This window comes from Microcaecilia unicolor, chromosome 9 (genome assembly GCF_901765095.1).
Source record: "Microcaecilia unicolor chromosome 9, aMicUni1.1, whole genome shotgun sequence".
NCBI classification, from domain to species: Eukaryota; Metazoa; Chordata; class Amphibia; order Gymnophiona; family Siphonopidae; genus Microcaecilia; species Microcaecilia unicolor.
The window spans coordinates 187,656,815-187,676,444 of NC_044039.1; the positions used below are offsets into that span (position 1 = coordinate 187,656,815).

At 45.7% G+C, this 19,630-nt stretch overlaps 1 protein-coding gene across 2 annotated transcripts in view; it reads right to left on the reverse strand.

Annotated features, from left to right (window-relative positions):
* The window catches only part of KIF26A (kinesin family member 26A), a 261,377-nt gene that overhangs the window by 162,393 nt on the left and 79,354 nt on the right, over positions 1 to 19,630 (reverse strand). The window contains exon 3 of one of the 2 annotated variants that reach the window (XM_030214372.1): positions 12,031 to 12,312. In XM_030214372.1, coding sequence (XP_030070232.1) covers positions 12,031 to 12,312 — 282 coding nt within the window. Of the gene's footprint in view, positions 1 to 11,799; positions 12,313 to 19,630 lie in introns of both variants that reach the window. The other variant, XM_030214371.1, reaches the window with a different exon arrangement.

The window sequence follows — 19,630 nt, forward strand, 5'->3', positions numbered from 1 at the left end:
TATTATTTCGGCTAGCAGTATTTTATAAGCTGCAGACCATAAAAGTGTTGCCTTTGAATCAACAATGAAAGAAACTTTCACTTAGACCCAGATGATCAAAAGCCCTGCGCTGTTCCAAACAGTGCCCTAAAAATAGCGCCAGGACAGCGCAGGGCTTTTCTGCATGGATGATCAAAGATAATGCATGCAAATCTAAGCAGCGCTATTATCTTTGATTATCATGTTGAAGTGCGGGAGAATTGCACCCGAGCATGCGCTCAGCACAATCCTCCCGCACTTGTTTGACAGGTCTGGGCTGTCAAAAGCCCAAACCTGTCAAACAGCCTGGCCCGAGGCCCGAACAACGAGGCCCCCCCCCCCAAACCTCCAGAAAATGTCATGGCCGCCGCCGCCGGCCAAACCCTCTCCCACCCTCCCACCCAGCGACGGGGGGGGGCTGGAGGATCGGTGGGTCTCCAGCCCCTGAAACCCCCAGAAATCGTTCTTCCATCGACGGGGGGGGGGGGGGGGGGCTGGAGGTCCGGTGGACCTCCAGCCCACCCCAAATCCTCCCCCCAGCATTGTCTTTAAATTCCCTGGTGGTCCGTGGTGTCGTGACACCCCCCTGGCCCCCTCCCGGCCCCCCTACCTTGTGTTGGAGGAGGGACGGAGCCTGCCTGCCTCCCTCCTCTTCCAGTCAGTCGACGCCCAAAATGGCGGCGCCCAGCACCGCCCACTGCATCCTGGGATGCACTGGGCGGGGCTACAGACCATGTAAGGGAGCGATTCCCTTACATGGTCTGTAGCCCCGCCCAGTGCATCCCAGGATGCAGTGAGCGGTGCTGGGCGCCGCCATTTTGGGCTATGACTGACTGGAAGAGGAGGGAGGCAGGCAGACTGCGTCCCTCCTCCAACAGAAAGGTAGGGGGGCCGGGAGGGGGCCGGGACGGGGCCAGGGGGGTGTCACGACAGCTCGGAGCTGGCGTTGATTTTGCTGCAGCCAGCGACCCAATCTTTGGCGCTCTGGTCGCTGATCATTGGGGATGAATGCGTTAAGCGCCAATTAGCATGCATTTGCAAGCTAATTGCGCTAGAAGCCCTGTTTAGCATGCATTTGCATGCTACTTGCACTGAGAGCCCTCGAGTGCGCTGTTTCAGGTGCTCGAGGGCTCTGATCATGGGTCGGCTGCAAACTCTGACGCTAGTATGGCGTTAACAGCCTCTAGCACCAGAGTTTGCTTTTGATCATGAGGAGAGAGAACAACTGTTAATAAGAATGGGGAACTGGAAAAAGGACACAGGAAGGGGGTTAAATTAGGAGGGGAAAGAGGGAGTGGCTAAAGGATACAATAATTTCATGTTACGGAAAAAAGCATTAGTGAACAACCAGGATTTTGATTTAAAATTCTTAAATGAAGATACAGCATGGATGTCTAGCAGGAGGGAATATGCAGTCATTTCTCTGCGGTTTCAGAATCCATTTAGCCTGTCCCCGACACGGCTTCACAGGTTCAGCAAGAGAGAGAGAGTGGATACTTGGAATGACCTCCCGCGGGAGGTGGTGGAGATGAAAACGGTAACGGAATTCAAACATGCGTGGGATAAACATAAAGGAATCCTGTTCAGAAGGAATGGATTCTCAGAAGCTTAGTCAAGATTGGGTGGCAGAGCCGGTGGTGGGAGGCGAGGCTGGTGGTTGGGAGGCGGGGCTAGTGCTGGGCAGACTTCTACAGTCTGTGCCCTTATAAAGGCAGATACAAATCAAGGTAAGGTATACACAAAAAGTAGCACATGTGAGTTTATCTTGTTGGGCAGACTGGATGGACCGTGCAGGTCTTTTTCTGCCATCATCTACTATGTTACTTTGACCTACCCATGCACCTCCCATGGCCATGCCCCCTTTTGGGTTGCATGCTATGGTCCTTTTACTAAGGTGCACTGAAAAATGGGCTGCGGTAGTGTAGGCGCGTGTTTTGGGCACGCACAGAACCATTGTTTAGCGCACCTGTAAAAAAGGCCTCTTTTTTTTTATTTTTGCCGAAAATGGAGGTTCGGCAAAATGAAAATTGGCGAACCATTTTGGGTCCGCGACCTTACCGCCAGCCATTGACCTAGCAGTAAACTCACGCGGTAACTGAGCGGTAATGACATATGCGTGTCAAATGCCACTTGGCACACATTTGATATGCGCCCAAAAATAAAAAAAATATTTTTCAGATGCAAATATCGGACACGCGCCAAAAATGAAATTACCGCAAGAGCCACCTGGTAACTCCATTTTGGCACGCGTTGGGCATGAGTACACGCTTTTACTAAGGGCCCCTATGTGATTTAGGTGCTGTGACAAAACAGTGGGTTTTTAAGCCTGTAAAACTGTATTATTTATTTATTGAAGTCTATTTCTCTAGTTTGGCCAGCAGGTGGTGCATGTTTATGTTTAAAGCTGTTACAGAGAACTGACTGTTCCTTCTTTAGTTAACACAGATAAGAGGTAACCTGCATTGATGTGGCCAGCTACTTTTGAAACTTGTTCTGGGCTCTAATTGGCTCTCAAAATTCAGCTAGGGTGTACTGACTTTTTCTCCAGTCTTAGCCAGGGAGAAGAGAGAGAAAGATCTCTTTGCTGAAGCCCTGTGATCAGTTATATTTGATAACCTTTGAGCAGCTATTTGTCCTGATCTCCCCAGGTAATATTTAGATAGTAAAGAAATGTTTAGTTAGTGTTATAATTGTTACTGTTTGCTGACTGCACCTTTTCTGTTCATTGCTCTAATTTTTCATGACAATATGTATCACCTCTACTTGTCTGAACTGACTAAGAATCCTGGTGGTTTGTGAATTGGGTCCGTGAGTGCTTTCTAGGAACTGTGGGACCACTGGGAGTGTGGCCCCAGTAACCTAGGAACCACTGGGGATAATTTGAGAGTGGGAGACTCGCCCAGAGGCAGTTGGGACCCCAGTCGGTGGGAGGAGGGTGCTAGTGTAGAGGACAAGTGGCAGGTGCAAGTGGATCTGAGCTGTGCTGGGGATAGACCCTCTAAGTGGCTGTGGGGTAGCCCCAGGTGGGTGGATAGGTGTTTTCTGACAGGCGCACATTGCTATAGAATAGCGCGTATCAAGATGTGCACGCAAATCCAAATTGATGTCAATCAATGCCAACTAGCACCCAATTATTGGCACTAATTGGCTCATTAGTCAAATTAGTTGGGTGCACATCTTGGATTGGCACCATATATACAATCCAGGGATGTATGTGGAAACTGGATTGTCTAGCAGACTTCTACAGTCTGTGCCCTGTTCGTGGCTGAATAGATTTCGATGGGCTGGAGTGGAGCTTTTCAGGGGCTTCAATGTTAACTTCAGAAATTTTACAACAAGGGCAGTGCTGGGCAAACTTCTATGGTCTATGCCCTGAAAATGGCAAGGACAAATCAAGACCAGGTATACATGTGAAGTATCACATGAGTTTATCTTGTTGGGCAGACTGGATGGACCGTACAGGTCTTTTATCTGCTGTCATCTACTATGTTACATGTATTTTAAGTCCCTGCTCTGAATTTAGTTAATAACTGACTTTATTCCCTAAATACCTACACAAATGCTGAATACACTATCCTCCTAATTCTATAAAAGTTGCCAAAAAATTGTGTATGCAAATTTGAGCGCTTCCCCAATTGCACACACAATTTAATTAAATGCTAATTAGCACTAATTGGCGTTTTAACAAGCAATTATTGCCACAAATTAGATTCAATTGGAATTTATGAACTAAATTTAAATGCAGGATCTGTGCCTAAATTTTACACATGAGTAAAAAAAAAAAAAAAGGGTGTGGAAGGGGAAGGTCATGAGTGGAATGGGGGAATTCCTAGCATTTACGCATATTGTTATAAAATAAGGGGGGATAGCCACCTAATTTAGGTGTGTACATTTGAACTATGTTTCAGTTGGTACAAATGGTCGCGCCTAAAGTTAGACATGATTCCTGGGTGTACACACTATTCTATAAACCAAGCCTAACTTTAAGCACAACTTATAGAATAGTGCTTTTTTTCATTGCCATATATAGAATTCACCCCTATAATTGAGTAATTCTCAAAAGATCACCTAACATTAGGCACCAGGATGATGCGTGCTAAGCCTGAATTCTAGATCAGCAATTATGTGCATAATTATCATTAGAATGCTAGCGTAGTCCTAAGTTACGCACTCAACATTAGACATGAAAACTTATGCTAGCTCACAGACTGGTGTAAATTTATTTATTACATTTGTATCCCACATTTTCCCACCTATTTGCAGGCTCAATGTGGCTTACATAGTACCGGAAAGGCGTTTGCCAAGAACGGTAGAGAAACAAATACAAGGTGATATTGTGGTCGAATAAAGGGTCCATTTCTTTCAGGCATAAGGGGATCAGAGAGAGGGAAGGTTAAATAGTGTCCAATACGATCGCTGGATTTGCTGCGTTGCAGGGCGTTGGGCATCTATGTTGGGTCAATAGGTTATGCCCTTTTAAATAGGTAAGTTTTTAGTGATTTCCTGAAGTTTAGATGGTTGTAGATTGTTTTCTCTCCTTTTGGCAGTGCATTCCATAGGTTAGGAATGTAACTAATAATATTTTTTACCCATGCACATAAGTGCTAATTAGCACCAATTATAACCAATTGGTTAACATCAATTAGCATCTAATTATTTTTATGCATGTAATTAAATTATTCTATAATCTGGATGCGCAACTTTGGGGTGTAACTTTGAAACATAGTAGATGACGGCAGAAAAAGACCTGTACGGTCCATCCAGTCTGCCCAACAAGACAACTCATATGTGCTACTTTTTGTGTATACCCTACTTTGATTTGTACCTGTGCTCTTCAGGGCACCAGCCCCGCCTCCCAACCACCGGCTCTGGCACAGACCGTATAAGTCTGCCCAGCACTATCCCCGCCTCCCACCACCGGCTCTGGCACAGACCGTATAAGTCTGCCCAGCACTATCCCAGCATCTAATTATTTTTACGCATGTAATTAAACTATTCTATAATCTGGATGCGCAACTTTGGGGTGTAACTTTGTAAGTCTATGTGCTTTGAAAATGAGCCTCTAAAAGAAAAAAAGGCTCATTTTCAAAGCACATAGACTTACAAAGTTAGGCTGTATCTTTTGTTATGAAGAATTAATTATGATTTTTGGTATGAAATTGACTTGACAATAAAATACTTTGGCCCTGAAAAAAAAAAAAAAAAAAAAAAAGAAAATGAGCCTCTACGTGTAACAATGAAAATGCACCAGTCCCATTAAAGGTTTTATAAGCACTGAACAGTGGATTTTTACAGGAAATGGATTTTGAATTTGGGTCACATCTTTTTCAGCAGTAACTCAAGGGAACTTGAAGTCAGGTACAGTTAGCATTTTACTGTCCCTGGAGGATTTACATCCTGACTTGCCCAAAATCACAGGGAGAGACAGTGAGACTTGAACCTGGCTTCCCTGGTTCTTAGCCTTCTGCTTTAATCATTAGGCTCCACTCCACTCCACCTGAGTGATGGACAGGGGCAGATGAAAGGTAAGGAGTAAACATGGATTCTGAAGCGTAGCCATGAGGTTAAGCCAGCATTTCCTCTCTCGCTTTTTCATCCTTTTCCCTCATGAACAAATGGTTGAGTCATTGTGAAATAAGTAGCAGAATCTGTAATAGGAGCTTTTATTAGAGGGGAAAGAGAGCCACAGCAACCTCAGTTACAAGGTAATAAACGTCTACATTTGCAGTATATAAGCATCACCACAAGAGGCACCCTTTCACCAGCGGAGCTCAGAGAGTAAAATCAGGTCAATGGCAGGTGTAAATGGGCACACTACTACTACTATAATTTCTATAGCGCTACACACATCCCTAGTATTCTACTGTAGAACACTAATTGTGCCATGCAACAAACATAATTTATAGTAATACAAGTTACATCCATGACCCTCCCACATTCTGCCCACACGTACGCCCCCTTGACGTTACATGCTACAGCACCTACAAGAGCTGGATTGAGAATGAGTGCTAGATGTGGTGTACTTAGATTTTAGCAAAGCCTTTGACACAGTTACACTCAAGACAACTAATAAATAAACTGAATGCCTTCGGAATAGAACCTAAAGTGACTGACTGGGTTAGAAACTGGTTGACTAGAAGGTGACAGAGGGTAGTGGCAAATGGAGCTCACTTTGACGGTTTGGCTGTGTCCTTGAGCATACTTGTGGACTCAACGTCCTCCCACTCGTGCTTTGCTAGCACTCAAAGTTGTTTTGGCGTTTAGCAGAGGACTCGTTTATTGACCCCTGAAGAAGGCTTTGCTGCCGAAACACGGACCGTGTAGGGTCCCAATAAACTTTGTTTGGAGCTCTTATGTCTTGTGTTCGAGCTGGTCACTTGGACTTGGTTTTCTTCCACCCTGTGTTTGTTTTGGTTAAGAGTGGTACGCCGCAAGGATAACTGGCCAGGAGCTGTTCCTCCCAGTTAAGCTGCCGATATTTAAAGGTAGTTTTACATATCGGCAGCTTAGTAAACGGGAGGGAGGGGGGTGTTAATAAAATTACCCCATAGGGAACTTAGTGGCAGAGTGAGTGAGGGGGATGAGAACAAAAGTAGTAAGACCTGTGACAAAACAAGGCAGGTACAAGTGGGCCAGAACTGCCCTTTTCTGCTAACATTTTCTAGGCATCTATGGGCCCAATATTCAGTAAACGCTGAACTCCTAAATTTAAGCTCCTAAATTAGCCTACTAAATTTGTGCCCTGTTTTCAGTCATACTTAGAAGCATAACTTTTCAGCTGAAAATGTATCCTAATTTAGGAGCTTAAAAAGTTATGCTTATAAATTTAGGCCTGACATTCATTTGCCTAGATTTTTGGGCCTAATTTATGATTTATGAGCCTACTTTCGTACTGAAGATCAGTGCTACGTTCCTAACTTATTTTCCCCACCCGCCACCTACTTTTTATGCTCCTAATTTTAGGAGTTTAGTGAAACTGTGAGTAAAAATTTATGCACTCAGCCCTAGTAAATTTTGAACGAGGCCAATTTACGAGCATAAATGTCCACAGGTTCAAGCAAGCTGTGATTTCTGCCAGTTTATCCCTAGTATTTTATAAGCACCTATAGGCACTTATCTGTCGTTATAAAACAGGAGCCTTCTTATCCTCTTACCCTAAATGATCTTTTGCAAAATTATCCTCCAAATGTTCATCCTATGCATTCTTAAACTCTACCGTGTTTCACAGCTTATGACCTCAGTCTGTTTCGGGTGTCCTGCTTCTTCTCAGTGAAAAAGTATTTTTTCACATTTCTTTTCTGCAGGGCCGTGCCTAGGGTCTCCGGCGCCCCCCTGCAGTTGGCCTCTCCGGCGCCCCCCCCCGAAAACGAGCGCTACACTACCCGCGCTCTTCTCCCCAGATCCTTTTTTTTTGTTTAAATTTACCTCTCCGGCGCGTGGCAGCGTTAGTGAGAAGGAGGCGGCGCTCCCCCGCCCCGACGTGTCTTGACTTCGCTGTGTCCCGCCTTCTTCTGACGTCAGAAATGACGTCAGAAGAAGGCGGAACCGAGCGAAGGAAAGACACGTCGGGGCGGCCGGGGGAGCGCCGCCTCCTTCTCACTTACGCTGCCGCGCGCCGGAGAGGTAAATTTAAACAAAAACAAAAAAAAGGATCTGGGGAGAAGAGAGCAAGGTAAGCATGGTGCGGCGGGGCGCCCCCCAGAGGATGGCGCCCTCCTGCCATGCTTACCTCGCTTACCGCATCGGCACGGCCCTGCTTTTCTGTTTCCCACCCTTCAGTTTCATAGGATAATCCCTTTCACCTAAACCTTCCATTTTCTGGGAAACCCTACTTTCCATGGATTTATTAAGCTGACAGATATCTGAATATTTGTATCATATCTCCTCTTGCTTCTACATCTTTAAATCCCTCACTTTGTCTGGATAAAGCTTGCAGTGTGGGCCATGCACCATTTTGGTGACCCTCCTTTGAAATCACCTCTGTCCTATCAATGCTCTGGAGACCATATCTGCAGAAGAACTGAACACAATACTTGATGTGGGGTCTCACCAGACATCTAGAGAGAAGAAACATTACTTCCTATTAGTGAAATCTTTTCTAATGCACCCAAGTATTCTATTAGTTTTCCCAACTGTTTTGACTGATGACCTTAAGGTAGCCAGACATGATAACCCCAAGACTTTTATTTTAGTTACATTTGTACCCTGCGCTTTCCCACTCATGGCAGGCTCAATGCGGCTTACATGGGGCAATGGAGGGTTAAGTGACTTGCCCAGAGTCACAAGGAGCTGCCTGTGCCTGAAGTGGGAATTGAACTCAGTTCCTCAGGACCAAAGTCCACCACCCTAACCACTAGGCCACTCCTCCACTGTTGCTACTATTTGAGATTCTACATGGAATGTTGCTATTCCACTAGAAGTCAGCCCTTGCAGATCACCAATGTGGCCGCGCACGCTTCTGCGAGTCTGACGTCCTGCACGTATGTGCAGGACGTCAGACTCACAGAAACAGAAGCCTGTGCAGCCTTCTACATGGAATGTTGCTAGTGTAGCAACATTCCATGTAGAATCTCCAATAGTATCTATTTTATTTTTGTTACATTTGTACCCTGCACTTTTCTACTCATGGCAGGCTCAATGCGGCTTACATATACAGGTACTTATTTGTACCTGGGGCAATGGAGGGTTAAGTGACTTGCCCAGAGTCACAAGGAGCTGTGCCTGAAGTGGGAATCGAACTCAGTTCCTCAGTTCCCCAGGACCAGAGTCCACCACCCTAACCACTAGACCACTCCTCCTCAATTCTGTTTAGTAACTGTAATTTCTTTACCTGCAAAAAAGTACCCACTCTCTGGATTTCTACATCTCAAATCCATGATTTCATAGTTACTTCAATTAAAATATAGTTGCCATGTCTTTGACCAGAGCTGGTGTTAGACATGCTAGGTCCAGAGCAGAAGTTTGGGAGGGTGGGCCCACTCCCCAAAAGCCCACCAGTGAGCTGTGCTTTCTTCTGCTTTGGAAAGTTTGGGGTCCCCTATGATATGGAGGCCCCAGCCAGTTGTCTTGATTGCATCCACCTAATGCCAGCCCAGGCTTTATAACTGGAGAGGTCAGGTTTTGGCATACAGAAACATTATTTATTCTCGAATGCCAGGAGGTTAACCCGAGCTGATATATTCCATGCTTCGTACTCTAGATGCAAGGAGCAGCCACGTTTTTCTCCCACGAGATATTTTGCCCTACATCTCAGTGCATTTCAGAGGCTTTACAGGATATAATGAGATATTTTGCAATATGCAAGCACTATAATTCATGGGGAAAATAATTCACGATGCATGTGTATACATTTATGCTAATTGTACCACACAGCTTGCAAATCATAGCACAAAATAATTTCATGTACGAGTGCTATCTAAAAGGCTTTTACATTCATTTATGGGAATGCAGGTTGTTCCCTTTTTCCATTTAGATTCCAGAAGATCAGTAAATCATGCACATTAAATTACTTTAACCTGCTTCCTTAGGAGGTAGAGTCCCAGCTTGTTACACAAAGGCAATGTGTGACATTGAGTCTTTCCAAGTTACTATACATTAGATCTCAGGCATCATAACCTAGTTCTTTACACCAAGAAAGCACAAAAAAATGGCATTTTGTAATACTACTATTCTGTGGGATGCTCTCGTCCAACAGTCCAACCCCCCTGAAAAAGACTTTAGGTTGATTATTCAAAGCGATATTCAGAGCTCAGAGAAGTCCTGGCGGGACCTCGTAAACATTTATTTAATAGATCTTTAGAGACGGGAGAGGTTCTGTGGGATTGGAGATGAGCTGATTTGGTCCCTCTTCACAAAAGCGGAGACAGGGAAGAAGTGGGAAACTGAAGGCCAGTAAGCCTCACATCGGTGGTAGAAAAATAACGGACTTGCTGCTGAAGGGAAATATAGTTAACTTTCTAGAAGCCAACGGGTTACAGGATCCAAGGCAACATGGCTTTACCAAAGGAAAAGCCTGCCAAACGAATCCCATTGACTTCTTTTACTGGGTGACCAAAGAACTGGATAAAGGACATGCGCTAGATGTAATCTACTTGGATTTCAGCAAAACCTTTGATACAGTCCCTCTTTAGTGGACTTTTGAATAAAACGTTTATCATGCAGCCCTAGTCAAGTTTCAAAAAGGTCAATTTATGGGCATAACTCTGAAAGTTAGGAGCATAAATGCTTTGAACATGGTGACCCCTACATTTTAAGCACAATCACCTACACTAGGCACAGAGCTGATGTAAATGCTACTTACGCATGCTAAAAGATTAGAACACCGGCAATCGCGTGTTTTTCCTGCCTCAAAGAAAGCTCCTTATAGAATTACCCCAGAAAGCAGCAAATGATAGAAAGGTCAATAGTAGGGCCATTCCATTACAAAGGCTTTTGAGGAGAAAACTTTAAAAAATGTTTAGACAAAATACAAGTACATAAGTATTTCCATACTGGAAAAGACCAAAGGTCCATCAAGCCCAGCATCCTATTTCCAACAGTGGCCAATCCAGGTCACAAATACCTGGCAAGATCCCAAAAAGTACAAAACATTTTATACTGCTTATCCCAGAAATAGTGGATTTTCCCCAAGTCCATTTAATAACGGACTATGGACTTTTCCTTTAGGAAGCCGTCCAAACCTGTTTTAAACTCCGCTAAGCTAACCGCCTTTACCACATTCTCTGGCAACAAATTCCAGAGTTTAATTACACGTTGAGTGAAGAAACATTTTCTCCGATTCGTTTTAAATTTACTACATTGTAGCTTCATTGCATGCCCCCTAGTCCTAGTATTTTTGGAAAGCATAAACAGATGCTTGGGAGGTGGGGATAGTGCTGGGCAGACTTATACGGTCTGTGCCAGAGCCGGTGGTGGGAGGCGGGGCTGGTGGTTGGGAGGCGGGGATAGTGATGGGCAGACTTATACGGTTTGTGCCCTGAAAAAGACAGGTACAAATCAAGGTAAGGTATACACAAAAAATGGCACATGCGAGTTTATCTTGTTGGGCAGACTGGATGGACCATGCAGGTCTTTTTCTGCCGTTATCATCATCTACTATGTTACAACTCCACTCATTATTTTATAGACCTCTATCATATCTCCCCTCAGCCGCCTTTTCCCCAAGCTGAAGAGTCCTAGCCGCTTTAGCCTTTCCTCATAGGGAAGTCGTCCCATCCCCTTTATCATTTTTGAAACCCTTCTCTGCGAATATCCGGTTTATCTTTGGCCGGTTTAAAGATAACCAGCTAAGTCGATATTCAGACTTAGCTGGTTATCTTTAAACTGGTCAAAGGTATCCCACGTTTTCACACAGCCAAATATGGCCACTAAACTGGCTTTAAAAAATCAGCAGATAGCCGGTTATATTGGGCGATGTAACCGGCTATCTGCTAGCCACTAGCCAGGGATATTCTGCGGGGGGAATAGCTGGTTAAGTGCTATTTAACTGGTCAGCAGACGTTCTGGCCAGTTAAATAGCACTGAATATCTGGGGAAGATATCTAAGAACGAGAAGACAGGGTTAGGAAGCAAGACCCACAGCGCTGGCACTGAGCCAAAGGGCTGGTCTCGGCTACCACTGTGCTCAGGTTAAAAGTAATCAACGTTTTAGTCTGCTTTTCATGAAAAAGCAGAGGGGCGTCACGCTTTCCATATCATTAAACCAGGTCTAATTGAACGGCATAACCCATCATGTTTTGGGGAACTTGGATGTTAAGTAATAACTTTGTTAAAGATACTTACAAGACATGGTGAAGGAAGGAAGCTGTTTACTCTAGAGATGCTCCACACGCCCTGCAGGTATTGTTGAGCCTGAATGGTTACTGAGCTCAAAGCACTCGAGAGACTGCTGGGAGCCACAGTAACTTGTACACTGGAGTTTGGAAAGCTGGCTGTCCCTTGGGGCCATCCGAGCGCCTTTTTTCTCTCTATCCCAGGGCAAAGATTTGACGGGTTTCCAGACTCTCTACCCACCTGCCCGGCAATCATCGGCAAGTCCATCTGTGATGACGTCACGCCCAGGTTTTGTGGGGTCTGCCTTGGCATCACACTTGCCCCTGCTGCAGAGCGCTGGGGGTCGGGCATCTCTTGGCAGCCCACTTGGTTAAGGGCCTGGATCATCTGAAGAGCTTCCTGCTTCAGCTGGTTCACGTGGGCTGCACAAATTTCGCAACGACTCCCCCCTTCATTCCTGCTTTTCTGCAAATAGTCAGGCACTTGAAGCTTGTCGAAAATTAAAGCTGAAAACTGTGGGTCCTACAAGAGGGAATAAAACAATGCGTTAGTCAAGGCACGTGTGCAAGACAAAAAAACAAATGGGGAACTGCAACCTGCTTATTATGCATTCCTATTAGCACTCTATCTTGCTAACACACTGCAACTGAGCAGTGGGTCTCACAATCCATAACTGATTAACAAGAGATATACAATTCCACAAGCAAAACGCTCAGCAGGAAAATAATTATCAGGACTTAACAGTGCAATTTGTGCTGTGCTTGATAACTACCCATCTTCTTTCTCTGCTAATTAAATGCTCCTTTTCACAACCTACCTCCCCACCCCCACCCCCACAGTCCCCCCCCCCCCCCCTCCAAGAAAGGAGACAGCATAGCCACTGCACAACAGCAACACCTTCTGGCTGAACTCAGGTTGCACATGTACTGGGAGCTCCGCATTATGGGAAGAAAGACCATAAATGTGCTCCTTCTACCCCCTCACCCACCACGTACCTTCAGACTACTAATCCGAATGGGCAATACAAATTTATTGCCAACCTCTTCCCTCCTCAAACCTCCAATATGCAATTTTACAGCTTAAAACTTTTTTCAATTATATTATCCAGCACTGAACACCAGGGAGCATCACATCTGCGTCTTTATTGGCAGTACTCTGCTCTTTAGATTCTATGGGAAATTAATTGATGGGCTGTAAAGAAGGATTTTACTACTTAGGCTCCTTCTAATGTTTATGGAATTAAGAAGACCCTAGTGAAGTGCTTTGCCGGAAATCTAAAAGTTTACAATGAAAGTTTGCAATGTAAAGAAAACTAGTCACGGAGAGGGCACTCAAAGGAACCAGTTTGTCTTTAAAGGAGCATTTCAAATCCATAACGGCCTTATTTCCTGCAACATTGTGTCCATTATAATTTAACTAGCCGTTAAGCCCGTTAAAACGGGCGAGATTTCCAGCTACCCTCCTCGCCGCCGCTCCCTCCCCCCTCCGTGCCGGGCCCCCTGCACTGACCTGACAGCGCCTCTCACCTCCGTGTGGAAGCGCTGCAGGCAGCAGCAGCAGCACCCTGCTGCTGCCTGCAGCGCTTCCACACGGAGGTGAGAGGCGCTGTCAGGTCAGTCAGTGCAGGGGGCCCGATACGGAGGGGGGCGGGAGCGGCGGCGGGGATGGGGGGGAGGGTGGAGGTAGGTGCACGCGATGTTCGTTTCCAGGCTCCAGCGGCAGCGTCTGACAGTCCGAGTCCGTTTCCCTCTCTGTTTCGCCCTCTGATGTCATCACGTCTTGACGCGAGGGCGGGACGGAGAGGGAAGTCTCTACTGCGCATTTGCAGGTGAGTCGGTCACTTGCCATTTATATGTTTGATAATCAGTGCTGCTCAGAAACAGTTTTCTCTTTCTCCTGCACATGCCCTATCCACCTCAGTCTGATCTGGGCTCCTGCTTATCCTACCAGATACTACTGCTTGACAGACTCTCAGTAAGGACTAGAAACAGCTGGGAATGAAGGACCCTGACCACCACAGAAACTCTTCAAAATCTCAGTGTTACTGTTCTGACTTAGCCCTACTGTACTTGATTTGCTCTTGAAAAATTGAAAAATTACGAAAGTTTTTAAAAAATGCTCAACAGTTAAATTATTTTTTTTTTTTTTTGTATTTTATTTGTACTCCGCGCTTTCCCTCTCATGGCAGGTTCAATGCGGCTTACATGGAGCAATGGAGGGTTAAGTGACTTGGCCAGAGTCACAAGGAGCTGCTTGTGCCTAAAGTGGGAATCAAACTCAGTTCCCCAGGACCAGAGTCCACCACCCTAACCACTAGGCCACTCCTCCACTGTTGCTACTATTTGAGATTCTACATGGAATGTTGCTATTCCACTAGCAACATTCCATCTAGAAGTCGGCCCTTACAGATCACCAATGTGGGCGCGCAGGCTTCTGCTTCTGTGAGTCTGACGTCCTGCACGTACGTGCAGGACGTCAGACTCACAGAAAAAGAAGCCTGTGCAGCCTTCTACATGGAATGTTGCTAGTAGAATAGCAACATTCCATGTAGAATCTCCAATAGTAGCAACATTCCATGTACAATCTCCAATAGTATCTATTTTATTTTTGTTACATTTGTACCCCGTGCTTTCCCACTCATGGCAGGCTCAATGCAGCTTACATGGGGCAATAGAGGGTTAAGTGACTTGCCCAGAGTCACAAGGAGCTGTCTGTGCCTGAAGAGGGAATTGAACTCAGTTCCCCAGGACCAAAGTCCAAAACCCTAACCACTAGGCCACTCCTCCACTCCTCACTTCAGCAATGGGGAGCTTCCTTGTTAGCTATTATATCACTCGTACCTTTACTTAAACCCTCTTATAAAACTGAACCATCTAACATATTTGTTTAGTTTATGGCAGGGGCGTAGCCAGACCGTAGCGGGAGGGGGGTCCTGAGCCCGAGGTGGGCGGCACAGTTTAGCCCGCCACTTCGACCAATCCCTCGCTACTTTTGACATCCCCTCCCTCCACCAACCCTCCCTCGTCACCGCCGCCGCCAGGTACCTTTGCTGGCGGGGGTCCTCAACGCCCGCCAGCTGAAGTCTTCTTCAGCGCAAGTCTCTGGCGCATTCGCTGATCTGTTTCTGTGAGTCCTGACTCCTGACGTCCTGCAGGAATCAGGACTCACAGAAACAGATCGGCAAACGCGCCGGAGACCAGCGCTGAAGACTTCGGCTGGCGGGGGTTGGGGACTCCCGCCAGCAAAGGTACCTGGCGGCAGCAGGGGAGGGTCGACGGCGGTGGGGGGGGGGGTCGAAAGTGGCGGCAGGGGGGGCGAAAGTAGAGGGGGCCAGGGCTAAATCTGTGGGGGGCCCATGCCCCCGCGGCCCCACCTAGCTACGCCCCTGGTTTATGCTCCAAAGAAAAAAAAAACTTTATGCATGCGTGTGCAATCACCTGATTTAAAATGATAGACTGATATTCAAAAGCACTTATCTGCACACTGGCAGCTTCCATACGAATAGGTGCCTTATCCATGAATTTTCAGCAGCAGTACCCCAATAGTGTCAAACATATAGGGCCAGATTCTATATAAGGCGCTTAAAAAATCCGCATGGTAAACGTTTCTGCCTAACTGTATTCTGTAAGTGACACCTAGATTTAGGCGTGGTATATAGAACGCGCTTAGTTGATATCCCAGCACTTATAGCATAGGCAAGCTGCACACACTCACTCCCGACCCTCACACGTAAGACACACAGTGACTGGACAGAATACAATTTTGGGGGAGTAAACGGCCACAGCTTTATTGAACACATTAACTTATAACCCTAGGAAGCACCCAAGCCTTGAGTCCAACATATTAGAGACTTCCTCTCCCCGCCCTGCCTCACCAGCTAGGGAGCATGACTTGCTGGTCCATGTGGCGGCCAGCCATATCCTCGCCTCCAGTGTGTCCGCGTGTCTTTCCAGTTTTACACAGTACCGCATCCCAGCATTCCACCTGCCGTTTAGAGCCAGCTAGGTGATCAGTCTGCCACCAGTGAGTGTTCTTGTCCTGGCCTCAAGCGACGAACTATCCTTATTCATAACATGATACAGTTGGCTTAGACATTGACCATTACTGTATACTGGCCAAGAAAAACTTGACTAACAGGTTGATTCCTACTTTATCCGTAAACAAAACAGCATAGGGTTGACAATTTATATAATTGTTTTCAAACCCAGAAGATAGATCCCGTACCTACGGAGCCCCTGAGAGGGTCCAAGGGAGGGAGGGAGGGGAAGCAATCCGCCGCTCCACCGCCAAAGAGGCTCCCTGGTCTCTCCAGCAGCTCTTTATTCAAAATTTGCTGCCGTCGGGTTGGCCCGCCCTCTTCCGGCCTCCCCGCCAATCACAGGTGGGATCTCCTCTGATGTCACTTCTCTGGCGGGGAAGCCAGAAACGGGAGGACGGCCCGGGCCGGGGAGCTACCGCGTGGCAGCCGCCATGTTACGTGCAGCTGCTCGCTAGTCAGCTCTCCGGCCTTCTTAAACTACATGTCCATTTATACCAACGAAAATGTGGTGTAAATCCCTGCATGTAGATTTACGCTCACTGGGAGTCATATTCTATAACAATGCTCATAAATTTTGGAACTGCCACAAAACACCCATTTCCCCGCCCACACCCCTTTTGAACTGCATGCTTTAGAATTTAGGCACAGTTCATTACAGAATCCACTTAGTAAGTTATGCACGTAAATTCTAATTATTGCCAATTAGTGCTCATTACTTCTTGTTAATGGGGTCCTTTGACAAAGCCGTGGTAAAAAGTGGCCTGTGGTAATGTGAGCACATCTTTTGGTCGTGTGCTGAGCCACTTTTTACCGCAGCTGGGGGAAAAGGCCATTTTTTTTAATGGGCCAGGAAATGGGCATGCGCAAAAATGAAAACTAGCGCGCAACCTATTTATGGCCTGAGCCCCTTCCGCCAGCCACTGACTTAGCGGTAAGGGCTCACCTGCTACCCGCAAAGTAACCATGCGCCAAAGTGGCCATGCTGCCGATTACGCCCCCTGTAGTGGAAAATAGAAAATATTTTCTACCACGGGATTCGGCGTGCACCAAACTCAGTATTACTGCTGTGCACACGGGTTACCCTGGCGGTAGTGCTGATTTGGCATACGCTACCCACACATCAGCCTTCCCACGGCTTTGTAAAAGGGCCCCTATATGCTGTTAAATATGCCGATTGGCTTGTTGAGCCAATTAAGTTACACGCGTTGTTATAGAATACGCCTGGGTTTCAGCACAGATCTCTAAGCGCGTTATATAGAATCCGGCAGATAGTGCCGGGATGGATGTGGGCATTCTTTCTAGCTATAGACAGTGTGCCATATTCAGCCGCTGTCCTAACTTAGGGGGTCTTTTGCTAAGGCTCACTGGCGTTTTTAGCTCATGTTAAAAATAGGTACGCGCTAAACACTAGAGACACCAATGTATTCCTATGTGCATCTCTAGCGTTTAGCGCATGCCTATTTTTAGCGCGCACTAAAAATGCCAGCGTGCCTTAGTAAAAGACCCCCTAAAATCATATAGCAAGGAGGATAGTGTCTGAATATCACTGTCATCTTCAGAGCTGATCGTGATCACTGTTCTCACTGTTCGAATCCCACTGCAGCTCCTTGTGACTCTGGGCAAGTCACTTAACACTCCATTGCCCCTGGTACAAAATAAGTACTTGAATATATGTAAACCGCTTTGAATGTAGTTGCAAAAACCTCAGAAAGGCAGTATATCAAGTCCCATTTCCCTCTCCATATTTAAGATTCTACATGGAACGTTGCTACTATTGGAGATTCTAGATGGAATGTTGCTACTATTGAGATTCTGTTGCTACTATTTGAGATTCTACATGTTATCAATAGAAATCAAACAAAATAAAACATGGAAAAGAAAATAAGATGATACCTTTTTTATTGGACATAACTTAATACATTTCTTGATTAGCTTTCGAAGGTTGCCCTTCTTCGTCAGATCGGAAATAAGCAAATGTGCTAGCTGACAGTGTATATAAGTGAAATCCTTCAAGCATTACTATGACAGTCTGACAGGGTGGGAGGATGGGGGTGGGTCGGAGGTACGCATAGGGACATCAAAGTATATCATTGATATTCTAACAGGATGGGTGTGGATAGGTGAGGGGTGGGGTGATCAACAGAGGCATACAGCTTTATGGTTTATAATGGGCTAAGAACCCCAGATCCTTGTTAAGTCCTTTCTGTTGGGTGTTAAAATATTCAATCATTCTGACTTCAAAGGTCTTACGTTCTTGTATGGTTTTAAAGTTACCTTTCAGTATTCTCACTGTGAAATCACTGGTACAGTGTCCTGGTTCTGTGAAGTGCTGTCCCACCGGGGTGGGGGCCCTACTGGCTGTATTGTTCATGTGATGTCTATGTAAATTGAATCTTGTCTTAAGCATCTGGCCTGTTTCTCCAATATAGCATCCTTCGTTACATTTTTTACACTGAATGATATATACCACATTGGAAGATGAGCAAGTGAAAGATCCCTTTATGTTGAATATCTTTCCTTTGTGGGTAACTGTGGGGTTCTGTGAAATATTTTGGCATAGTTTGCAACTGGATAAATTACAGGGACGTGTGCCGTTCTGTTCCTTTTCAGTCTGTGATGGAAGTTTACTTCTGATTAGCTTGTGTTTTAAGTTGGGTGGTTGTCGGAAGGCCAGTACTGGTGGGGATGGGAATATCTCTTTCAGTAATTCATCCTCCTGGAGTATAGGTTGTAGATCTCTTATGATTTTCCTCAGTTTTTCCAGCTCTGGATTGTATGTCACTACAAGGGGAATTCTGTCTGTGGATTTTTTCTCCTTGTACTGTAGCAGATTCTCCCTGGGTGTATTGAGGGAGGAGGCAATATTCTTGGAGATTATTTTGGGGTTGTAGCCTTTCTGTTTGAAGGATGCACTCAGGCTTTTAAGGTGTCTGTCTCTGTCCCCTGGGTCAGAGCAGATACGGTGGTATCTAGTGGCTTGGCTACCACACTCCTCTACTTAAGATTCTACATGGAATGTTAATGTTGCTAGTCCACTAGCAACATTCCATGTAGAAGCCTGCCCTTGCAGATCACCAACGCGGCATACATGCAGGACGTCAGACTCACAGAAACAGAAGCCTGCGCGACCGCATTTCTGATCTGCAAGGGCAGGCTTCTACATGGAATGTTGCTAGTGGAATAGCAACATTACATGTAGAATCTCAAATAGTAGCAACATTCCATGTAAAATCTCAGATAGTAGCAACAGAATCTCAAATAATTTATTTAGATTTTGCTCACACCTTTTTCAGTAGTAGCTCAAGGTGAGTTACATTCAGGTACTCTGGATATTTCTCTGTCCCAGGAGGGCTCACAATGTAAGTTTGTACCTGAGCCAATGGAGGGTTAAGTGTCTTGCCCAAGATCACAAGGAGCAGCAGTGAGATTTGAACAGGCCACCTCTGGATTGCAAGACCGGTGCTCTAACCGCTAGGCCACTCCTCCACTCCTGTTCTGTTTTGTTGAGTTGTTATTGCAGATATTTTCTTTTTTTTGTAATATTTTATTAGGAAGGTTTGTTATGAACACTGCTCTGGATAAGGGCGGTATACAAATGATAATAAATGAAATGAATTAAGGGTAATGCTTTCAAAAGATGAACTACCCCCTAATGCCTCAGCGCAGGAACGGGTGAAGCCCCGCAATATAAATGATACGCTTTGGGTGCCCTGGTTTTCTCTTTTAGGTTTAAACATTTCAGGGCCCTGAAGGAGAATAAAGGAGACCATCATTTAGTGCTGGAATTCTGATGAGCCTCTG